Below are 24,001 nucleotides of genomic sequence, written 5' to 3'. Positions count from 1 at the left end.
TAAACAATTAAAAATCTGAAAGCAACAATAATTTGTAAATTTGGCCAACAAGAATTCTTGATTATATGACACAGATATTTCCATTATTGGACATTTTTCATTTTTGTAAGGGTTCCATATAAATGTCATATATTTTTGTATGTCCACGGGAAGGGTGTGGGCTTATACATGGCTGCAACAAATTTATGTACAATCATCTTTAGATAAAGCCATAAAAAACCTTTCCAGCACAAAACTAAAGTTATGATGTATACACCCGCTGTATAAAGATTCTGCTGCAGGTGAGCTATCATTATGAGAATACACAATCCACACATATACATATTTATGCTTGGTTATTCTTACTTCCTTCATCTCACTCACATCTTTCCAATCCACCCTGAACCACCAGCACAAGTAAGATTCTTGACCACACCTGTGGATTCCTCGATCACTCTGGAATTCTGAAATGTCAGGTTTCTCAGGGTGGAACCATCTCAATGCTTATTCAGTTGAGCTTTACAGGATACGTGACATGGCGACACTTCATCAAAAACCAAGGCACTGTTGCCATTCTCTTCACTCACAATGCCTTCTCTTTGCAGATTGGTCTATGTACATCATGTGACACACCTGGCCCAATGGCAGACTGAATGCAAAGATAACAGCAAGGCGCTTGTGCTTAACAAGCCTGCTATTCATTTTTAATCTCTCCTCAGAGCACAGTGTAACCTGCGAATGTAAATGTTGGGTGTGTGACAGAACATGACCTCAACAGACGAGTGTGACAGGTTGAGGAAGAATGCCATCTAGGGTGCAGAACCGAAGGAGTGCCACAAAGACTAATTAAAGAAAATCATTTGCAGCCACAAATATTTTCTATATGTAGGCTGACAAATGTCTGTGCTACACATTTGTATGTATCATCCTTACCAAAAAATCATTCAAGTTTCAAGAACATATTTTAATTGCATGCTAAAATATAATGCAAATGTTATTCATATGTTCCAAAATGTATGTATAATATATGCATGCAATTGTATATGAAGATGACTAAAATATATTGTCATATATAAAAATGTGTTTATGTATCTTTAAATGTATGCTGTTATATTTTTATTTAATTTTCCTAAGTTAACACACTGTACATTAGCATCTTGGCACAGGCAGATGACATCTGAGAACAGTCACTCGTGTGAATCCTATGGCATTCAGATCACAATGACACCTAAAGGTTTGCAACTGAAAGGTCATGCATTTCAATCATGGGGATACAGCCCTGACAGGAACACCCCAAGGTTATACTGCTCTGATATGACACAGTGAGAGCTTATTTACATAATTACATATATAAGTCAATGGAATGACTAATTTTCAGGTAAATGCAACAAATGTTTGAAAACGTTCATTCACTGAAGGGAGGATTCAATCAAACTGCAACATTGTGTGTCAACATCTGTTTTCTGTGACAACATTATTCTATTTAATAATCAAACAAGTGCCCTCTGCACTGTAAATTACCATGAATTTCAACAGCCATGCATACTCAATAAATACATCAAAACAGGGTTTAAAATACATTTACGTATTATCTCATTCACATAATAATTAACAGCCCAGCATCTTCAAATGGAATATATATATCTACAAAAATATGTAAAAATGCATTAATTATTAAACAGGTTATGGGCAGTCCTACCCAATATTACAACATTTTGTCAGCAACTGCAAGCCCATCGAGTCACTGCAACCAGCAATTACGGGGTTAACCTGACAACCATGTGTGCGGAGAGAAAAAAAAGTTCGTGAGAGAGAGAGAGCGAGGGAGAGAGTGAGAGACGCGTAAGTCGAGAGTGAAGGAAGCAAGGCAGAAAGTGGAATAAAAACAGAGGCGACGCAAGCCTTCTGTGTCTGAAAAAGGTTAGTACATTTTCCCATGACAGCCCTTTACACATATTCTTATAATGTTAATTTCGCGTCTTACCTTCGCTGATCTGCCGCCTTCGTTTTCTTAAGCACCAGACAACGAACAAGGTTACAACGTGTCCAAAAACCACCAGGGTTGGGAAAACGTTTTCTGGGGGGCTCGCCGACATTAGGAAACAAGATAAGCCTGGAAGCGCCGGCGAACGGACAGGTGGGAGGGGAGGGGGTAAGGGGAGGGGGTAAGGGGAATGAAGGGGGGTGTGGGTGTGGACGGGACTTTAAAAAAAAAAAAAAAAGACCGCGGTAAAACTGCTCCTGACTGCACGAGCGGACGGCGAAAGAGTAACCCCTGCCTTTTTTTCCCCGGACGCTTCACTCTCGAAAAGCTCTCCTCCCTCCCACCCTCTCTCCTTCTACGCTCTCCCTCACAGTCTTCCTCTCTTTTCTTTCCATATACGACTCAGTCGTTTCTTCTGTATTTTTTATTCCTTCCCACTATGTCTCATTGAAGCCTGCCACACTTAAGCCTAGCGCTGACAGATACGAGTCTTCGCAAAAAAGAAAACAACACATATACTTTATATTTCTTTAACCAGCAGGCAACTTATCATAGGGCTACTCTTTGTGCTTTGGCAGAGACCCTGTTATGCAAACAATATGAGTGCACACAGGCTCACGCATACAGACACACGCACGCTCACCTACATACACGCGCACACACAGCCAAAAAGTAAACACTACGCAGCCTTTGTAACTATTGTAACGTCTACATTTTCAGCCATCACGTCTGCCTTGCATTCTGCTCAGTTTTCAGACATACATATTTTTTTGAAGTATTCATATTTATATTCTTCATATACTGTACTGCATGTTTCAGGCTCTCTCTTGCTCTCTCCCTGGGCAGCAGTGTTCCAAATGCTCTTTCCTTTTTTTAAGTACTGTAATTGTTTCCTTGTGTTGGATTTCTTTCACCGCCCTCTCCATCTTCCAGAGAATATTTAAACTCGTTGCCAGGCTGTCAGGCTGTCAGTCTTTATCAGATTATATTTCACGTCTAGCTAATTAGCTTTCTTCTACACAAACCCACCCAGCCTTTAAAAAAAATGAATACCAAATAAACAAAGCCATATACACGTTTTTATAGATGGTACTTCTATCAAAGTATTTACACGTATATCCTAGGAATGAGGAATTTCAGAAAATAAACGGTGCCCAAACCAAACGTTCCTTTGCTTGCTTTTGTGTTTGCTTTTCTCTCAGGTCGAAGGTTGTTTGTTTCTCTGCAGTGATACTTGGATAAATGTCACACACACACACACACCCAAATGTATTAATGTAATTTTGACACCAATAAATATCTTGCAAAACAATATTTTGTGTTCCATGCGCCTTGTTATTTTCTCCATTTTTATTGTCAGAAAGAGATCTGTGATTTGTCCTTGTATCTCTGTGCACACTGCCACTCTCCACACTGCTCACCTGCATCTTTGATGTGGGATTTATAGACTGCATTGAGCAATGACAAGTCTTAAATTTGCTCAGCGCAGCAGTCCCTTGTGTCCAAACAAACATCACCTACCCCCCCCCCCCTTCCCTGTTCCTCTACCCTGAAGCATTCTAAAACCCTGAACAACATTTCTCATCACAAGATAGCAGAAGGCTCAGCCCCAATGTGCCTGGCTCTGTTAAAAACAAAACAGGTGTGAGCATTTTATAGCCCTTTCCCAGGTGTAAAGCATAGCAGAGGACTACAGTGCAGAGGACAGAGAATCCATACTCAAAATTAAGCCCATTTAAACACGCCCTGTCCCATACAAATGCCAGTCAAATATCTTGGACATTGTCACCTTGGGAGACATGGAGGACGGGACGGCGCCCGTCACGAATGGCGGCATCAAATAAAGAAATGGAAAAAAAGTTACCACATATTAAACGTAATTCAAGTTGGCCACAGCGTGGACAGGTTTAAAAATGGAAAAGAATCCGGCTAGCTTGCTGAAGGTCGCCACTATGTGTGCTTCCTGCTTTCCCAGACACACACACACACACACACTTTACAACATGCGCTGTGGTGCCAGCAACAAACAGCCAGGCGCGGACAACGCCCACCTACCGGGTATGATCTTCATCGAGGCCGCGGAGCAGTAAGGAGAAGGAGGAGGAGGAGAAGGAGGAGGAGGACACGGACCGCCAGGAACAAGGGAATGAGGAGAAAGACGAGGCTACCGTTTGTTTGGACTCTGCCTGGTATCTGTCCCTCTCCTTAATTTTGACAGCTCAAACCTCCTGCTTGGATATGTCAGCCTGTTCCCCAGTGCCCTCACAATGAGCCGAGGGTGGGTGGGGGCAAGGGAGGGGGGTGGCTGATGGCATTAGCGTTTGAAAGGGATATAAATATAAGGCTGGCGAGATGGTCACACCGTCACAGTTGGAAGCTGATGAAACCAGTTTGGCGTCCACTTGGCTGCACTGGACAGCCGGGGCGCAAACATGGTTGAAAACACAGAGGGGCCGTGCGCGTGCGGTGATGTCACCCTTCTACCTTGCAGAGGGGACTTGTTGCATTCTGAACCAATCAGCACGGGCCTTACTCGGGTCAAGAGACATGCATCATCTGTCCCTTTACAGAGGTCCAATAAGGAACTAAAACTTAGGGAGAGCGCTTGGTTGGAAGTAGCGAGCATTCAACAATTAATAAATCAGTCTCTTGCGGCCTGCAGTTCTACAACAGGATATTAATGATGTATATAAGCAACACAGTAGCAGACATAACATTTCCAAATGTAGAGATTATTATACAATAGCACGCAGAAATAACCTAAATACACATTTTTCAATGGTCTGAGCAGTTATACATCTGCTGTAGAAGTTACAAAATTTATTTGGTCACTGCATCGTCTCATAAACGTCCTTTAGCACAAACAGGAAATCACCTTTGATAGTGAAGGGGAAATATCTACAGTACCAGACAACAAATCCTTCAAGTTTTTCCATAAAAGTAGTGGTACTAGTTAGTAGTTCCTGGTGTTAAAATCAAACAATGATCCCTCCCCAGTCCACCCACGTGTCAGAAAATGGCCGATACATTCAGAACACAGTAGGGCTCTCTCTACTCGCAGAACATCTTTATTTTGGGGGAAAAAAAAAAAAACACTGGCACCCAGTGTTAACATATCCCAGATGACTGCAGGGGAGAACTGCGTGTTCATGAAAAACAGAAGTGCGCGTGAAAAAGAGCTTTATAAAAACTAAGGCAAGCTTGAGAGCATGTAGCATAATCAGGCTTGATTCAATTTTGATTTCATTTTTGCGGCAGAAACATCATGGCTGGCTGGGGCCTTTCTGACTCCGCAGACAGGAATTTTGTGTTTAACTCTATAATCACCAGGACCATATGAGGGTTTTTTTCCAAGAAAGATGGAGAGACCAAGTGGCTCTGGTGATTCGAGATCCAAAAATCCCCCAGCAGGCCCCTTGTTGCCTTTGGGACCCTGTGCAAAGCATAATAGCCCCTAAATTTAGCACGTTTTAAAGGCTGTGTATCAAAACACACACATGCTATTATACATGACAGTGTTGACAGTGTACAATTTCAAACTCATCTTCTCTGTCATGCTTCACTATTCCATCAACTAGCAGACTATGTCTACATAGAAAATTACAGTTCTTAGATTCATTTACTAAAGGCCACAGCTGTTTTTAAACAGTGAATAATAATGTAGGAATGCACTGGTGAACTGCACGTGGCCATACACACCATGTTGATTTTATTAACATTGAACAACTGAAAATGTTTTAAAAAACTGCAACTAGAATTCATGAACAATGTCCATTACATCATATCCTGATTTATTCCCTCTACAGGAAGTAAGACAAATGAATATAAACAAACTCATTGTTTATATATCCCCCCCAAGCCCCCCCCCCCTCCACAAAAGAAAAAAAATGTTCTCCAGCCAACCTTGCTGTCCATTAAACTGATAATAAACCAGTTAACCCAATCAGAGCACTGCTGTGATGTTTGTGAGCATTTTATAATGTTGGGTAAGGTTTAGGAATGGGCCTTCAGCCTTGTATTTACATTCCAGCAAGTCACCAGGTACTACTCCCTTAGAACCATCACCCAAGCATGAATCAGTCACCAAAAAAGGCCTTGCAAAACAAATAGAAAGGGGCCACAGTCTGATGCCTTGACCCGGATTCAAGAACGCTTGGAAAAATTAACCTTGAAATTCTATCATGTGACTGTTTAGTAACTGACCACAAAAAAGGGCTTCTCCCATAAAGTACACAGCTGAATGATTGGACTCCAGTAACTTCAGCAGAGGTCACACAATGCCTTGTCGACCTTGAAACGCGGCATTGCCCACATGCAGGACTGTACGTACGTGTCGAATTACCATAGCACTTTAAAGTACAGAAGTTAAAGTCACGCCTTAGCTGCTAATGAAGGTAGAAGAGAACTACAGAAACACCCCAAGTTCGCAGCACTCCTTGGAAAGGGTTATGACTCAGGACATGGTTGATATAAAATATGGGGCTCAATCCACTGGCAAACTCTACATCCAGGGCAACAGATCCCCCAGGTGGACACACAGCAGATCCATCTAATTAAGTTGTACTACACTGCCAACTATAATCAAAGCTAACTGCACTATGATTTTCCTTGACGAAAGCCAGTGACCGCTGGCACCCACTACAGGACGGGAGACAATGCATTCCCCAAAGGAGGAAATTTGAGTCACAAAAGAGATGGCTGCTTTAATCATATGTTTGGATCATGTTGTCTCCACGATCCCTATGCTTATTTTTATCATTGTACTCCACAACGCCTTTGTACTTGTTTCGTTATGTCCAAATTTTGTGTAAAATACTGACCACCCAGAAACTGCATTCAATTTTATTTTATTTTTTTGGATTTTACTTCACGATGGACAAACACAGGCCTTATCAGTGCATGAATAGCTTATTTTACAAGTGTTATAGACGAAGCAGCAGTCTGTAGATAACGGGTGTGAACTCAAACCCATAAAAGATAACAAAATTCTGCTGGTTAGAGGCTCAGTGTGTCTTTATACTTTAATCAGAATGTTAAACACTTTTATCACATTCTTTTTTTTAATTCTGTGGCTTATATTCAGTACACTGAAGACATTTATAGCTGTAGATTATGAAGCATGGCACAAACTCATGGCTATGACAGCTGACTATTCTGTATTCTTCTATGATTACCTTCAGTTATCCACTCTGATAAAACATCAATGCATGTTCGCATAAAAAAGAATTAAGGACTATTCTATTGCTATTACGTGAAAAGAGTCTGCATGCATTAGAAAATACAAAAAAAAAAAACATTTTAGCATAGTTTCTAAAATACAATTTAAAATAACAAATATTTTCTCATATATTCATAGAACTGATTTACTTTAGCTTTAACTGTAACTTTATTAACGTTTTCACAAGAACACTCTGTTCTCCATGCATGTTCGGGCTCTGGTTTGGGGCCTGATGTGGGAAAAATTTTTTTGGAGCTGCGCCCCCTCTCCCCTTCCCTCCCCTATGCTCCCAGGGTCCCGTCATTGGGTTAGGGGAACAAGGGGTAAGATTGCAGTGGCTTCCAGACCTCCGTTCTAACACAACTGCTGAGAGCAGATTTATAACTGGCTTCATGGACTCATCTCTGCAAAGCTGCGACACACGCTATTGATAGCGAGTGCTTCTAATGGTGCAGGTCTTTTCAAAAGGTCAGGCTCGTATCTGTGGGGCTGAGTTCACTCTAAGATGAGTCATACTCGGTCAGCCTGCAGTTCCCAAACTGGCATGCTCGTACCCCAACCGATATTTGAGATTTCTCAAGGGGGCAGCCTCACAAAGTGGATTATAATGTTATAACTTTTTCAGACCTTGCATGGGCTTGCCATCTATGCTTCCAACATATTAGCACCATAAGCACTACGAGTTTACTACACTTAAGCTAGTTGAAATTATCTTTTACCTTTTTTTGGACAATAAAATGCAACAGGGACTTAAGAGTCTGTCGAGTCTTTAGGCCTATAAAAGCTAGCTTTCACACAACCTAGACATCCATAATTTTAGTCTGTATATGTCATTGGCTGAATATGGAGGAGTGGTACACAACTGTTTTTTCCCACTAGGGTAGGCAGAGCTTAAGTCAATCAGGGGACCTCAAGTTATCAACAGCACACATGTGTGCCCCCTAGCTACTCACCATGCAATTACATCTAAAAGAGGCATGAGTGAGAGATGCACCAGTCACTGGCTAATTGGTCCAGTGTATCAATGAAGGCACATGCTCAGCTGCAGTGCTTATTAAGGCGAAGACATGCAAAAAAAAGGAAGAAAAAAAAGAGGGACCTTCACAATATTATTTTCAATGACATCAGAACAGTTATGTGCCACCCTATATTGTAGGTTTAATGTTCAGGCCCTCAAGGTTATAAAAAAAGATTCTCAAAGGCCTCTGTGTAGGCTTTGACCACACCCACAGATGTGGATAGAGTGTGTGGAGGGAAGGGTTTGATGTCTGCAAGCCTTTCTTTTCTGCAACCCTATCCCACACACAATGACTATGGTTATTGTGAGTGGTGGCCACACCCTAAAGGAAAATACAGTTCTCAGTAGTGTTGAAAAAGTGAGTTTAGAGTTAAGATGCATAACATTTGCACTAGGTGAGAAATAACCTACAGTACATAGTGGACAGTGGGCATGATCAAATCCAAATATCCACATTTTAAGAAAATGATTTTTACATCCTAGATTTGCAAATATGCCCTCTACCACACAAAACAACCACTAAAGGTACTGGCTTGGTCAATATTTAAGTGGTGGGTGGTTCAAGATTTGATATGACTCTTCCTAGTGTTAAACATTTCCTACGCACACCTATATTTAGCGGTTGTCTATAAGTGATCTACCATTAGGGATCATTTGATAAAAGCATGCTTCATAAACAACATGACAGAAAAAGGTATTGTTACCTTGCAGTAAATCAGGTGAAATTTAAATTCCTTTTTGTGTGCTTAATTACATACAGTGGCACACTATGAGTATGTATTTCATCTTGTGGCAGCCATGTATTTTAAAGCCGGTCTACCTGCAAGAACAGGTTTCTTCCCATTCACAGAAGAACAGTTTTAGTTGTGACTTGTACACCCTCACTCTGATAAATCATTTAACAGAGCATCAGTGATATAACTGTGTTTAGGATCAGAAAAGCCTTCCCATCCTGTTACCATTTGCTATTTATTTTCCTGAAGAACAAAATAAATTATTTTAAACTATACTGTAGGAACAAACACACCTGTGAGAAAAATGATGTTCAATATCAGCAGGCTTTTGTTGCTGATGCTTCTTGCAAACCTCTGAAGACTAAAATAAAATGCAAATTCGAAGTAAAAAAAGTAAGTAAAGAAAAGTAAGAATTTTCATAGTTTGATTACTTAATCGCTAAAACAACCTTTATTTTTTCTCAACCACCTGAAAATAAGCAACCGCTTATGCCTTTGTTTGATTTCTGGTTCCCTTGGCAACAGAGCTAAAGTATTTGGGTGCACGCACGACACTTCCTGCCACTGCGGTCCTCGGGTCACAACAGCAGAAAAACTGCAAATAGTAATGTTTTTAAAAGTCACACAATTAAATAAGACCAAAGGGATGGCATACTCAGCAGGTGGCAGCAATGAGTTTAACAGCTTGGACACCCAACTTTGCTATACACATCATTTTGTTTGAGACTGTGCACATATTTCACACAGTATGTTAAAAGTACTTGTTCAAAAGCATTCTACCAATTCATCAAGTATCTCGTGCCTGCAAGACCAAGCCCTGGCACACTATTGCAGGAAGTGGTTTGGTCTCATGGTTCTCATCTCAGTGGTAAAGCTTACATGAATAAAATTGTTGCAGACTTGCCAAAAGAATTTGCAGTTCCCTGTACAACACTGCACACCTGAACTAATAAAAAGAAGTTTTCATGAAAATTCCCCATTGCCTGAAAAAAAAAATTAAAGAGAAGAAATAGACACATTCCACTCATTACTGATTGCCGAGCCCAGCAGATGGCTCACTTTCAGGCTGTATAGTATTAATCTCAGTGTGGGGCCAGACAAGTACACACTTGTCATAGAGCCCGACAATAACTGCTTTTAACTAGAAAGGTGCCGCCTCTTAAGAGGGTAACGTGTAACAAATTAGTTGTACTCCATCCAGTGCACCTATATGCCCACATTCATAAACATCTACTTTAACATTTCAGAGAGCTACAGTATTGAGTAACAGGATTAAGAAAGGCCTGTCATAGTAGTCATCATCACCACAAGTGGAGGCGGGGCCGGGGAGTTGTGGGCGCTGTCTCACCATGCCCAGAGCTTTCCTCTGCACGCTCAGAGCGAGGGTATGGTATGCAGGAAGGCATTTTCAGACGTTAGCCCCTTATCTGCGGCGAGGCCCACTGTAAGGTTAGAGCCACTCCAGAGCACACATCCAAGACCCTGATTTTTTTTTTTTGTTTTTATTCTGAACATAGCAGGCGCTGTCAGAAACCACAGGGTGCTGTCAAGCGACAAGCATTAACTCTCTCGCGTGTGACAAGGTACGGGATTAAAGACCCTTCAGAGACCTCTCACCCACCCCGCCCCCTTCTCTCCCCCCTTCGGCTTTTGTAACGTGAAGGAGAGGTGGGAGGGGGAGACATTCCTCTCCGAACATATGCAGCAAGCATACAGTTAATGGCTGAGGGGCTGTACCACAGCTGGGAGGGGCCGGGGGGGAGCCGCGTGCCCCGGGCCTTGACAGCACCAGCGTGCACGGATCTGCTCCACGTTTCAAAACGGACATATTTTTCCACAACAAGAATAACCTGCCGAGCCTTCCTCTATCTCTCTCCCGCAGATGTACACACAGTAAGCGGACAAACACGCTCGGAGGGACCAACGCCCTGATCGTAAACCTGCATGTTTATGTGGGATGAAAAACAGAAAAGCAGCTGCCTAAAACTGATTCACCCTTAAACTGACTACATTTTTAATTCAACATGAGTTAACTCTCATGCTATGATTACAAACTTGAAATTAAAATAATCTACAGTTGCTAAAAAAATATATATCCTAAAGCTATCCTTTAAAATGTTTCCTTGTTTATTCAAACAAATACTAGCATTGTATAGTATATATATTCAAGCAACTTAGGTATACTCTGTAACTTCAGTGAACTTATCCAGGCATGCAGCCCAGATGCTATTTCAGTCTGAAGCTAGCATCACAGCCACACGCCTTTCTGTATGTTATCATGAAATATACTGTATTGTGGTCATGTTACCACCACCCCCTTTACTACAGCCACCTTGTACCTCCCACACACGATCGCAGACCCGGTGACATCACAGACACAGGAAAGAGGAGGGAAAGTGACTGGAATATTTGCAAACCTTCTATGAAGTTTGGCCAGGTCTTCTCTTCCGGTTCCTCCAGGTCATGGTCCCAGTCCTGTTCGGCGAAGACACAGGGGGCACCGGGGCCCCCCTCGGCTTCCACCTTCGCGGCTCTTTCCTGGGCTAATTCCGTCAGGATGTCGATGTCAATGTCCTGGCCGGCGAGGTCGGTGTCCGGTGGCAGGATTTGCCCCTGCTGCTGGAACTCAGAAGCCTGGGCGGCATTGAGGTGCTGGACCTCGATCACCTCCTCCACCACCACAATCTTTTTCCTCATGGCTGCCGGGTCTAGGGACTCAGACTCCGGGTCAGACTCAGGGGCAGTTGCAAGCTGGACAGCGGGTGTGGGGTGCCTGTCTGCGGAGGCCTTGTGAAGCTCAGCTCCTCTGTCTTGTTTCTGTTCTGCAAGAGACGCGTAGTCTGAAGTGAGTGACGGGGGCCCTCCCTGCACTGCTCGTGTGCTGGCGTCAGCCCCAGCTGCTGCTTTTGCTGCTGCCAATGCCGCCGCTGGTGGTTTGCTTTCGGAAGATAGCTCTGGGACCTCCTGCTTCATATTTTCCTCGGTGAACTCCGCAGGCTCCGCCTTCCCTTTGTCGGTGGGAGCAGAGGCTTGGGATCTCACAGCTGCAGATGGTGTGATCAGAGCAGAGGGGACCGTTAGGGGAGAGGGACCCGGAGCATTTTTTATAGCCAAAACTTCAGGTGGTGCAGGCGCCTCTCCCTTTTCCACAGCCTGGGCCTTCTCTGCAGGAGCAGGAAGGGCTGCCGTTTTAGTGACCTCGACAGAAATTATGGGGGTCTCCCCCCTCTCGCTCACTTTAGCTGCCTTCCCCGGCTCTGCTTTCTCTCCCCCTGCAGAGGTTATGGACTCCGCCACAGGGATCTTCGCCACTGTTTCCTGGAGGGGTGCGGGAATGGTGGCGCTCGTCTGGAAAGTCTTTGTCGCTGTCAACTCCACGGCTGTCACCTTTACTTCGTCGGCGGTCTCGGCCTTCACAGGTACTGCTCGTTCAGCCGTGATCACTTCTAAAGAGAGTTTAGGGGTCCCCTGCGCCACCTGTCTTGAGGACACCCCCTTAGAAGGAATGGGTTCTGCAGCCTCTACAGGAGGTTCTGACTTAGAAACGGTGTTTTCTTTCGCGGTTTGTGGAGCTCCTTGTGTCGGTTTGTTGTCAGAGGCTTCACGCTGTGCTACCACAGTGGAAGCTGTTACTTTGGCTGGGATTTTAGCCAAAGGTGAATCGGGCTGCTCCAGCGTTACCTTCTCTTCAAAGGTACTCTTAATCTCGCTCTTAACTGGGACTTTGTTGGCTGCAGAGGCAGCTGAGGCTGGCAACAGCACTGGTTCGGTGGGTACTGATGAAAGTTCCAGAGACTTCTGTGTCTTGGCAATCTTCAATTCCTTCTTTTGTACCACAACAGTGACAGCCGTCTCCTCCGTTTTACCTACAACTGCCTGGACACCTGCTGCTGGTTCAGGACTGGCCTGTTTGGAGGCCGCGTGCACCACTTTGACCATGGAGGTTTTCATAACCTGCCCCTCTAGGCCATTTTTGGCACCACTGGGGCCTGAAGACTGTGGTGGTGTTAGCATTGGTGCTGGAGCCAGTACGGTGGTAACATCTTCTTTCACTCCTTTTTTCAGAGGTTCTCTTGCGATCTTCACTTCTGAGGTTTTCTTGGCCTTCACCTCCCCGGTGAGGAGGGGAGACTCCGCCCCAATAGCTGCCATTGCCGGTTTAGTGGTGGCCGGGTCTGGTGAAGGCTTGGGGGTCTCCTGGGCGACCTTCACTGCATCTGCCTTCTTGGCCTTTTGTTTTACCTCCTTGGTGGGTGTGGCGCCCATCACCACAGCCACAGCGGCTGCTGCCGTTGCTGCCATAGCCGGTGCTGCGGCAGCTGGAAGTGCTGTTTTACTGGCAGTTTGTTCGCTGACGGACTTTGCATCTCTTGACACCGAGATTTTTTGCACTTCTGCCATTTCTACGGCCCCTTTTCGACCTCTACCAAAGACCTTCTCCGAGGTTACCGCTGCGGTAGGTTTGCCATCCTTGGCGTCGGGAAGAGGCTGAGAGAATTTAACCGCAGATGTCCTCTTCAACTGGCTCTCCTCCTTCATCCATCCCACTTCCTTTGGGCGTACTTCACCATCCCTAAAGCCCGGCTGGCTCTCTGCCCCAAACTCCCATGATGCCCTGGGCTTATCAGCTGCCATTGGGCGGCCCCTGAACCTCGGCATCCTCTCGGCCAGCACTTCCTCGTTGACGTCGGCCGTCCTCTTTCGGCGGTAGCCCTGTCTGTCCATCAGCGATTCTTGGGACTCCGCCCCCACCCTGGAATTGGGCTTGGGTGCATAGGAGATGGGCCCATCCACCGTCTGGACCCGCGCTGCCCGGTGCGCGATGTTCAGGGTGGTTGCCGGGCGCCGGACCCTCTGCAGGGAGGAGGGCACGATCTCGGGGGGCAGCCGCAGGTAGTCGCGCAGGTAGACAATGCCCTCGTTGGTGAGATACCAGTAGAAGTGTCTCCAGGCGAAGGTCTCCCTCACATACCCCCGGGACTTCAGGGAGCCCATGGCCCTCATCACCTGCAGGTTGGTGACCGCCTGGATCTCGGGGTGCTTGGTCTGGGGACGCTTGTCCTTCTTAGCAACCAGCACGCCATCCCGAAAGAGCAGTTCGTAAATGGCCCGCAGGTCCTCCAAAGGCATTACCATTCCAGCCACCATGGTCTTTTCTCTCTTCCTGGCAGTCGAGTGATATAAAAAACTGGAGCTGCTATGCTTCTAGAGAACAATTTGCTGAATGACCTCACTTCTGAATGAGCTCAGTGGCAGGACCGGCTGCCACGTGCTCCCAAATCGAACAAAAAAAAAGTGTGTATAAATAAATCCTCCTCTTGTTCTGCTTGTCAGCCTTTCTATCCCTTCTGAGTTCTCAGAAAGTCAAGTCTTTTCAAACGTGAACATGTAAGAAGAGAGACTTGAGCTCTAAAAGAGAAAATCTTCCCCCTAGTTCAGCCTTGCCTGGAAGTAAGCAGGCACTGGTCTAGCAAAACGTCAGTGACAGAGAGCAGCGCTCAGTGCTCCCACAGCTCCTCCCACCTCCTCTCCGGCAGAGGAAGAAAACGGCTTGGAAAAAAAGAGAGTGCTCCAGCAGGGAGGGAGCAAAGGGAAGGGGGCGGAGAGCAGCTGGCAGGAATGAATGAGAGCGTCGAGAAAGAGACGAAATAAACTGACGGAGCAGTTCCACCTCTGAAGTGCCGAGCCAGCTTGCAGGCAGTCCACTCTGAGACTAAAGAGGACTCGCACGCAGACACACACATGCACACACACTCGAGCTCACGCAGAAAAAAGTTACATACTAATGATGCACACCCTCCGGGCTGACACGCGTAAGCTCACTTCAGAAGAAAGTGGGTGGGTCAGTAAAAAATTAACAAAGTAAAGGGAGACACCCTTCAGACCTGCAATCCTATACAACCACGCCAGGCATTCACTTGCCTTGCAACCCACAGCCAGTACATTTCATATACTTCATATCCTGTGTCACATATAGGCGTATCCCCCTTCCTTACCCCCCCCCATCCCGCTCATTATTAATACCAGTTTCTATTTTCTATGGGAGAGAGGGGGGTTGGGGTTCCGTCACTCACTACCCTGGTATTTTTGGATCAGACTCTCACCTTTGGCAATTCCCAGAGGTCTTTTGGGATCATGGGAACAACAGGTGTGTCACTGGATAAGGCATTAAGAGAAAAAGGATGTGAAAAAGAGCCAACCTTGCCCCAAGACGGATTCAAACAGGTTCTCACAATGACATACTAAACTGTCTGCGCTTCAGATCCAGAATATTATCTGTTCCATTTGAAAAAAGTATAATCAAAGTATAGCCTTAAAGGCAGCCTTACATTACACTCTTTCATGGGTTTATGGCATTGTCCATCTTCAGCATATTAAGGAGCTAAACAATTATGAAACCGACAGCAGGTAACAGATTTCTTTTTGAGGCAGCAAAGCGATTACAGTTTGAATATTAAAACCTGCAGTACATTACAGGCATTTTGTAGTGATTACAGGCATTTAGTAGTCAGGGGTGTGGGACTCTAAAGAATAGGCTTGCAGTTTTGACTAGACCTAAGTGTTCAGGTTACTAAAGTAAAATACTCATATATTTTGCAACTGATGCAATATTCTGTAAGCACCACTGTGCACAATGATAAAATGATATACTGATTCCATGACTGATTATAGCCTTTGAATCCAAATGGTATCTGCTATATAAAGAAGTGCTATGCTTTAGAAAGAGACCCTCACTCCCCCCTTCATAAGGAACATGACACCAAATTCTAGCCTATGCATCACATGGCTCTTCCTGATACATACAGTCTGTTCTAAAGTTTCTTTACAGTAATTTTAAGTGTGTGTGTGTGTGTGTGTGTGTGTGTGTGAGAGAGAGAGAGAGAGAGAAGATTGTTCACATTCCACTGGACATGTAACACGCAATGATTTACCAGGAGATTCTTACAGCAGAGAGGACATGAAGAAGCCTTCTATTCACCCTGGTCAATTTACAAAACTTCACTTTGAACTTTTTTTCTCAATGAATAGAGAAACTGCATCCACGGGGGCAGTTTTGAAACATGGGGTGTTCTCATAAATATGTGTAGAAGACACCAAACTCCAACCATGAAAGCAAAATATGAATGACACAAAGAACATGTCTAGTTTAATTAACATAAAATTTTTCTCTCGTAAATAATAACTTAAATAAATATAAAGAAATTATTGCATACTGCACGCATTACTTTTAATAAAGCATGTACATTATATACTTGCTACACTCTAGAAAAACTAAGCTTTTTGTATACTTATCCAATTCTCACAGGAACTGAAAAAAATTCAAGCTACTCTTACAGCACACAAATGTAAAGTAATGCACAAGGATATAATAAAGTATACATTTCTGTTAAAACCGAGATTTATTAAAAGACAATACTCTTCTGTTCCCTCTATTGACAATATATTATGAAATATAGTGTATGGCCATTATGTAACACACCTTGACCACATGGATAACTGACTCAAAGGCCACATCTGCTTGATGAAAAAGTACTTAAATCTCACATGCTCTCACAAGCAAGGCCAGGCCATTTCACAAGCACATTGCTGCCAACAGCAGGCAGTAGCCCTGGGAGTTTTGAGGAGAGAACAGACACATTCCATTTGATTAAGAAAGACAGGCTTGTCTCGTTGTGTTCTGTCAAGAACAAGTGCCACCCTTTTAACAAAGTGTACCAGTATGGTAGTTGTTCCTGTCTGGAAATGGGCTGTAATGGGCTCTGTGTGTCGGCAGCCCCTTGCCGAATCACTGCCCAGTTATGCAGGGGACAGAGAATGCCAGCTTTCTGTGACTTAGATACACAGAGAGAGGGAGAAAGTGAAAGAGAGGGAGAGGGGGGCTTCCATGGTGGAGCACTGTGTACTCAAGTACACTATGCAATCGTGCCTGCAGCATGACTATTTTTCATTTATTTTGAATTGTCATGTTTGCACCATCTAGCCACCTCAAAACTCCCCATTTCAACATTAAATTAAAAAATTATATACCAACACTCATATTGTTTTCACTTCAGTATAATCACAGAACAATATAGATGTATATTTGTCTATGACAAGTCTAAATATTCCAAATCCTGGCTAGCAGGTTTAGCATGAAGCTTAGACCTAAACTATGTTAGCTTTCCATACCTGCCAACCACAGAGATAGAAGGGCAACCACAATAAGACACAAAGTGGGTTGCCAGACCCCATTCCAGAATGTCAAGCCATCACAGAAGCCTCTTGTCGTTAACAGCTCAGAATAGACATGTGAGCCCAGAGCTGGCACTGTGCCCACTGTAAAGGGCCCGTGCGTATTCAGAAACAAACACGTGCTACTCCTCCCGAACATGATCAGTGCCAACTCCTGAAAAGCCAAAGGTTGCCATTTCTCAGAAGTCAGGTTATTTCTGTGTCAATGGCGACAAGTTTATTCTCACTGTAAGCCATTTTACCAAGCCTACAAGAACAAGGCCACTGCTGTGGCATTATAGTGGCAAAGAATAAATATGACCAAAAAACCGCCCTGTATTAATCTTAAGTGTAACAAATGAGTAGAAGTATGGCCTTCACTGAGTAAAATGTCCCATTAAAAACATCAATGTAAGGGTAAGAACATTTGTTGAGGGCAAAAGACTTTAAACAGAAAAAAGAGCATAAGACTTCCGGAGCTCTGTCTGCTTTGAATAATGTATTTCAGTAAGATTTACATTTTCTTACGCAATCAGTTTTATTTGTTCCTGACTTCAAGCCAATGAGTAACAGGCACAACTGAAATAAAACATGTAGCCCTTCATCCAGATTTATGGGCAAGGCGCCATATCACTTCGATTGAACAGTCCCCAGAGTGCGAGCAATCGACCATGGTGTACGCAGTGTATGATAAAGAGCCTGAAGCTGCCACTTAAACCACATTACTGTTACAGATGATGTGTGTGACAGCTGGAGTCGAGGGCCCCGTGTTTGTTTTGAGCTAGAAGAAATACGTGCCCCATTTCAGATGAAACTGCTCAGATGATGCATTTTGTTTTTCATGGGCAGAAAACAACTGGCCACAATTATCTGTGAAATTGAGCCGTTCTGGAGATCCAAAAGGGTCACATCGTGCTGAAGAATCTGATAAACAGCGGTGATTAAAGCGTGTACCTCAATGTGTTTGCCTACATTTATTAAGGAAGATTTTCTTTGTCAGCTAATTATAAAAACATAATCGAAAATCCTTGTCGATTTGTAGCTTGAAATTTTTTATTATAAATTAGCCATTCTATTAAGTATTGCGCTAAAAGTCACACGTTAAGTTGAACGTAATGTGGGCATATAAGGCTAACGAGCCTCACACGTCAGATTTTTAAGTGCTTCGTACTTTCAGCGCCATCTTTGGGGTTTACTTTCTCATAGAGCCACCCTTTAAGTATGTTGTTGGATGACTTCCAGTCTAAATCTTAGTGATAAAAAAGCTTCACAGAACAATAGGCAAGGTTCATTTGCCAAGCAAATCATCGTAGCTTATCAACAGGACAACTGAAAATGAAAGCCAAACTTCCACTATAAGCGTGTGCAGTTTGCATGGCAACCATACATAAAGGTAAAGCTGAAAAGTAATGTAATATCATAATGAACAACATAAAATAAGTGAGCTAACATAGTCAATGCCAGTTAAACACGTTTAATGTTGTAAATGGTCTCAGGATGCACCATTTTCAAACTGTAAAACATGGAAAATGTTCTAAATAACCTAAGCAAATTTGATCATATAACGAATATTACACATAATATGGGGTTGATTTTACTATTTTAGAGTGGAGCATAATATTGTTTTTTTTTTTTTTACTATTTTAGAGTGGAGCATAAATGTTTATATTGTCTTCACCAAGCATTTACATTTTCATAAGTTTTCATGAAATTAACAGACTATTCCCAGAATGTATAAAGTAATATAAAATATAATTTATCATATATATATTTTGTTTTTTTTTCAAATAATAATTAGTATCTTGTATAGCCTTTATAAACTTCACGAAAACTTTACACTTTGGCTGCCAAAATATATTCAAATTACTGCTACTATCGGTTGGATATTTTTTGTTTATTATTTGCACTTGCACAAGATAAGCAAAGGAAAGGTAGTACATCACAGTCCCACCCCCGACAGCAGTCAGCTCTGAAAAACCCTGACTCGACAATGGCCTCGTTCACTCCACAGAGGACAGGGCCCTAAGCAGCTGGGGACGGATGGACCATCAGCACCAGCTCATGGCCGCGTGCAGGAAATCACATGACGGACCTGCCTGAATCCTGCAGGATTCAGTTCCCCCAAAGGAAAGCTCAGGCCAGGCTAACATTCTAATCAGCATTTAGTGATCAGTGAGCATCAAATTTTGCCTGTACAGCAATTCTGAATTAACAAAAAAAGAAAACAGTACCCACTCTTTATGATACATTATATTCTAACTAAAGCTTACAACAATGAAATATTGTTCAAATGCAGGCCTATTTATAGATACATTTATATAATGTATAGTACGTACAGTAGTTACTCATACGTTGACAGGGCTCACCATGGGGTATTTTAAACGATGGGTATTAGATTTCACACAGCTTTGGATTTAACACCAAGACTTAAATACTGTAAACTGTAAATAGCAAAGTAGCCGATACTTTACTGGGTTGTGCTTTTTTGGGGAGTGGTTTTGTAGTCTATTTATAAAACTCAAAATGTCACAGAGACCCAAAGGGGGACGCTATCTATCTGAGTGATTCCCTCGAAGGCAAGGGGTTATGGGGGGGCAGCACAAGGTCTCGCAGGTGTTAAGGGCCGACCTCCGACGGTCCGTGTGGCTGGATGGCACCAGCGTGACATCTTTTGACCCCGCCCACCCCTGTAAGGTGAAAGATCAGTATTATCCACCCTGACAGCTGCAAAAGTAGCCAGGGGGGCAGCCAGGCTGTATTCTTTGCTACTTTGCTACCCAGTAACAGGTCTCTGAGAGTCCTCAGCATGCTCATGCTCTTGCTCTTGCTCATTTCAGGCATGCAAACTTGTAAATGCCATCTCGCCACAGAAGTGGAAACGTGTTTTTTGTCAGAAAATGACCTTAAGACACGTTATGTGAAAAACAAAATGGCAGCACTGAGGGGCTGGTCTTAAGTTCACACTAGGATACACAGCTAAATAGAAAATCTAAATTTGCTAAATCTGCATGTCGGCCAATTCTGGTCAAATTAACTATATTGGAAGTGCATCAAACCTATGGCCCTTTTTATCAAATTATCTTAGAACCCGTTTTAAAATAATCAACAAGCCAGTCTGGCGAAAAATTGTGTAGAGCCGCATTTATAAAAAATTGAATTTCCTGTCTCAGCATACTTAACCAGATGGATACTGAATCTTCTTCCATTAACCAAGCCAATTCCAGCGTCAGTCACTGATGTGCTGGATTTGGTTCTAGATGATTGCGCTTATCCAAATATGGCTTATCCAACTGCAGCTCAGCCAAACTGACAGCACTTGGATTAGAGAGGATTGTGGGAATTTTCATGGAGGCCTGACTGACAAGCCTAATTAAGGCAGCAGGTCGACTCGCTTACCTGTAGCAGCATCGGAGAAGTTTAGCACATTCACAGTCTCCATTATATGCACTAGACACAGACAGGCGCTCCATTATATATCATATTTATGTATGCAGTAGGAAAATTATGAGGAGGAAACACAGGCTGTAGAACAGCCAGTGGGGTTATTTGGTTCTTATGTTCCATTCCACACGTTAAGGGACTGTTCAAATGTTCAAATATAAATATTCATAACATATCATGCTGCAGCATGCAACAGCCTATAGTTTCAGGCTCATGTCATCTATGTCATTATACATGATTTAAGTGCTGAAAACATCATGTTCCTGTGCTTGGTGTAATGAAAAGATTCACCAGCACCAGTAACACCTAGAGCCCTCTAAAAAATGCTCAATATAAATGCAAACACTTCTCACATTTGTGTTCATTTAAATCACACAAAATTTGAAAGTGAAACTACCATCACAAGTTGCTGCTTTCAAGATCTATTGATAAAGAATTCTCAAATATGGAACATGGTATACTGCCTGCCTTACTGTTCTGTTCTGTTTGCTACATGCAACATGTTTATTTGTAATATGGCTCAGTAATCAAGGCCATTCTGATCGGTTTTATGAAAATACTGCATGTGTTGAGATAGGTGTCCTCTAGAGATCTGGTCTCTTGACATCCCCAGGGCAATAGCACTTACCACCTCGGAAGGATCTGGAAACAAACACGAATGAGACTGCAAGCACAGGCAAACCACTAGTCAAGGTTAAATCTGGGTACAAGCGAGGTTCAGTGTGACTGAATTTGCGAGAGGGAGGTACGCCCCGCCCCCGTCCAATGGTGCCATTTTAAGGAGGTTGGTTGTGCTTGCTGTGACATTGCTGTGATGACGCTAAAGCCGCGGCCGGGTCCATCTTCCTTGGCAAACGCACAGGCTGTGGCTGCTAACTGCAATTCTGCCCAAGATCACAGAACAAGACAAGGCGTCCAATCCGTTTCTCTGCTAAGAGGACAGAACTCCCCCTCAGTTGTGACTAAAATAAACAGGCAGCTGCCCCAGCAAATTAAATTAAAACAGTCGAGGTGAACTGGGCTTTGAGAGCATGGAAATAGCTCCCAGTACACTATAAAATAAGACAACGGGCTACACAGCGAACCTAAGTTAAAGCTAGGCTCTGCTAAAGCCTCCTAGAAATCTTCATCATGACTCAGCAAGCTGATTATTTCTCACACATATTTCTGCTCAAAGGCAAACGACAGTATTTTTATAGTAGAAGACCTCTAGGCAAAATCTGAACAGCAGAATTTTGTGGTTAATAATATTTGCAGTGTTTGTTCCCTACATAATCAGCAATATTGCAGAGGCTTGCAGACAGCTGGGGGTGAACCCAGCAGGCATGGCACACAAAGGAGGGGCCACACCCTGGACAATTTACAGTAAGCAATAAAAAACGCCTTCGGCCTGTTGGAGGAAACCAGTGCAACCGAAGGAGCCTAAGTCTAATTTTTACTACTTATAAACTCAATAGGCAATAAAAACAATCAGAAAAAACAACAACACTGACGCAAGGATTTTTTTTTTTTAACTGGAAGGTTTCCAACGATGGAAAAGTAATAAAATGGTTTCCCGCTCTGCAAACAAAATGGCGAAATGAGCCGTGTGTCATGGCTCAAATCAGCTTTTCCATTCCCAGAGTGGAAAACGCATGAAGTCATAGCACACCCCTCTTTCTCAAAAAAAAGTTAGGGGGAAAATACCCCAGCAAAGAGGGACGCTGCGCTTGTACTGGTCCTCCGGCAGAAATAACAGTGCTAAACGGCCTCTCTGTGGGCCAGCGACCGGCTGCGCTTCGTCCATGCGTTACCTGCACTCAGTGCATTCCCCCCCTGTCCCCTCCAATGGCCCCGGGGGCTCCGTGTCCCACCCCACACTGCCCCCTGCAGCCTGCGGGACGACAGCCCAGCAGCACCAGACGGGGCTTGGGACCACGTTAGGGGCATTTCACACCTGTCCCGAGCTCAAGAAAAATATCCCAAAACTGCCATGATTAATGGCAAGTGGACCGAGTAAATCTCACACGGTCAAGCGAAACACATACTACATGTGAACTCCTTGTGAGATTTTTCGGTGTTGATATATACAAACGGCGGTGGGGATTTTAGCAAGTCCGTAATATATTTCATATTTAGTACCGCAGTGAAAATCACCTGGAGACTTTAGGGTACGTTTTGTGCACTGACTAAAACGCATTAAAAAAGGCCTTCTGAGATGTAAACAACAGGGGCCCGAGCTTGTATGAGGTTGACTGGAATCTGAAACAGTTCTCCCTTTTTCCTGCTGGAGCAGTCTATCCGCATAACACACAGGGAGCCAGGCACAGCCATCGGCATGCAAAAAGAGCACTGTTTCAGCTACGCTGATTCTAATTAGCGATTGTGGCTACGAGAAAACCCAGAAATGTGGTTCCAATCTGGATTCCAGTAAGAGCGATTTTTGGACCCATAATGGAGGAGGTCTATGTTCTGTTCCCCCTGCCAGTTCTATTATAACTGCCTCCACTGGGAGGTTTATATTCTTCCCAGAACAAAAAAATACATGCAGAGCCAGCAAATCAAAGACCATTTCAACCATGCATTTCATAGTCTGTGAAGGACCGAGACTCCAATAAAATCCAACGGCTGCAGAAAACCATGGTTGCGCAACCAATAACCAATGAGAGCGTGCTACAAAGGGATGCACTCCAAACACTGAATTAAACACTAAAAGCATACAGATGTTATCAGCAGAGATGGAGAGGACTCATAACAGAGAGACGTTCTCCAATCTCCTCTGCCTCTCGGCTGTGGGTACTAATGACGCCAGCTGCTGCCTACCTTTTCGGCTTCCGCGCCAGAAGCGGTCTCCTAAGGGGTCAGCCATGCCCCCTCGTGCGCCTCCTCCGTGCGATGTCACCAGCGGTCTCGCAGGGCCCGAGGAAACCTGAGGCTCCACCGCTCGATCCGGCCCCCCCTCCCCCCCCGCGGATGGACCGAGCCGTCACAGAACCACCCCCTACCATCTGTAAACTATTGCACGGCCTTAAGATGGGCATGGTGGGGAATAGGGGGTGGAGAATGGGGGGGCGAGACGAAACAAGAGGTTCTTTTCATCTTCTGCCTGCAAACACACAGCAGCAGCGAACCCCATAAATCTGGACTCGAGGCCAGCCAGCACACCCTCGCTCCAGCCCCCCTCAGAAGCATCTACCAGCAGCCCCATCTCATTGTTCCCATCCTGCCTCACACTAGGCGCCTTGTTTGGGCCTTTACCCCAGGAACTCCGGGGGTGACAAATAAGATCTCAAAGCATCGCCATGGAGCGAGGGAAAGGTGAGGTGAAAACGAGGGAGGGACAAAAGGCGAGAGAGCGAGAGATCATCAACTCCATTCTCATCCAAAAGGGATGCTCAATGAGGCTAACAAATGGAATGCTAGTAAACTCCCCTTTC

The 24,001-nt window shown here is 44.0% G+C and overlaps 1 protein-coding gene across 32 annotated transcripts in view; it reads right to left on the bottom strand.

Annotated features, from left to right (window-relative positions):
• Positions 1-24,001, bottom strand: part of pleca (plectin a) — a 201,151-nt gene that overhangs the window by 72,191 nt on the left and 104,959 nt on the right. For 7 of the 32 annotated variants that reach the window (XM_064341102.1, XM_064341113.1, XM_064341110.1 and 4 more), the window contains exon 1: positions 11,351-14,388. The exons of 14 other annotated variants lie outside the window; for them this stretch is intronic. In XM_064341102.1, the coding sequence (XP_064197172.1) occupies positions 11,351-14,081 (2,731 nt within the window). In that variant the 5' untranslated portion in view covers positions 14,082-14,388. Of the gene's footprint in view, positions 1-1,963; positions 2,118-4,018; positions 4,162-11,350; positions 14,389-24,001 lie in introns of those variants that run through there. 11 more of the 32 variants (XM_064341328.1, XM_064341123.1, XM_064341132.1 and 8 more) reach the window with 3 other exon arrangements.

Source organism: Anguilla rostrata, chromosome 1, assembly GCF_018555375.3.
Source record: "Anguilla rostrata isolate EN2019 chromosome 1, ASM1855537v3, whole genome shotgun sequence".
NCBI classification, from domain to species: Eukaryota; Metazoa; Chordata; class Actinopteri; order Anguilliformes; family Anguillidae; genus Anguilla; species Anguilla rostrata.
Note: the sequence above shows the minus strand (reverse complement) of the source record. Positions and strands in the feature narration are given on the sequence as shown.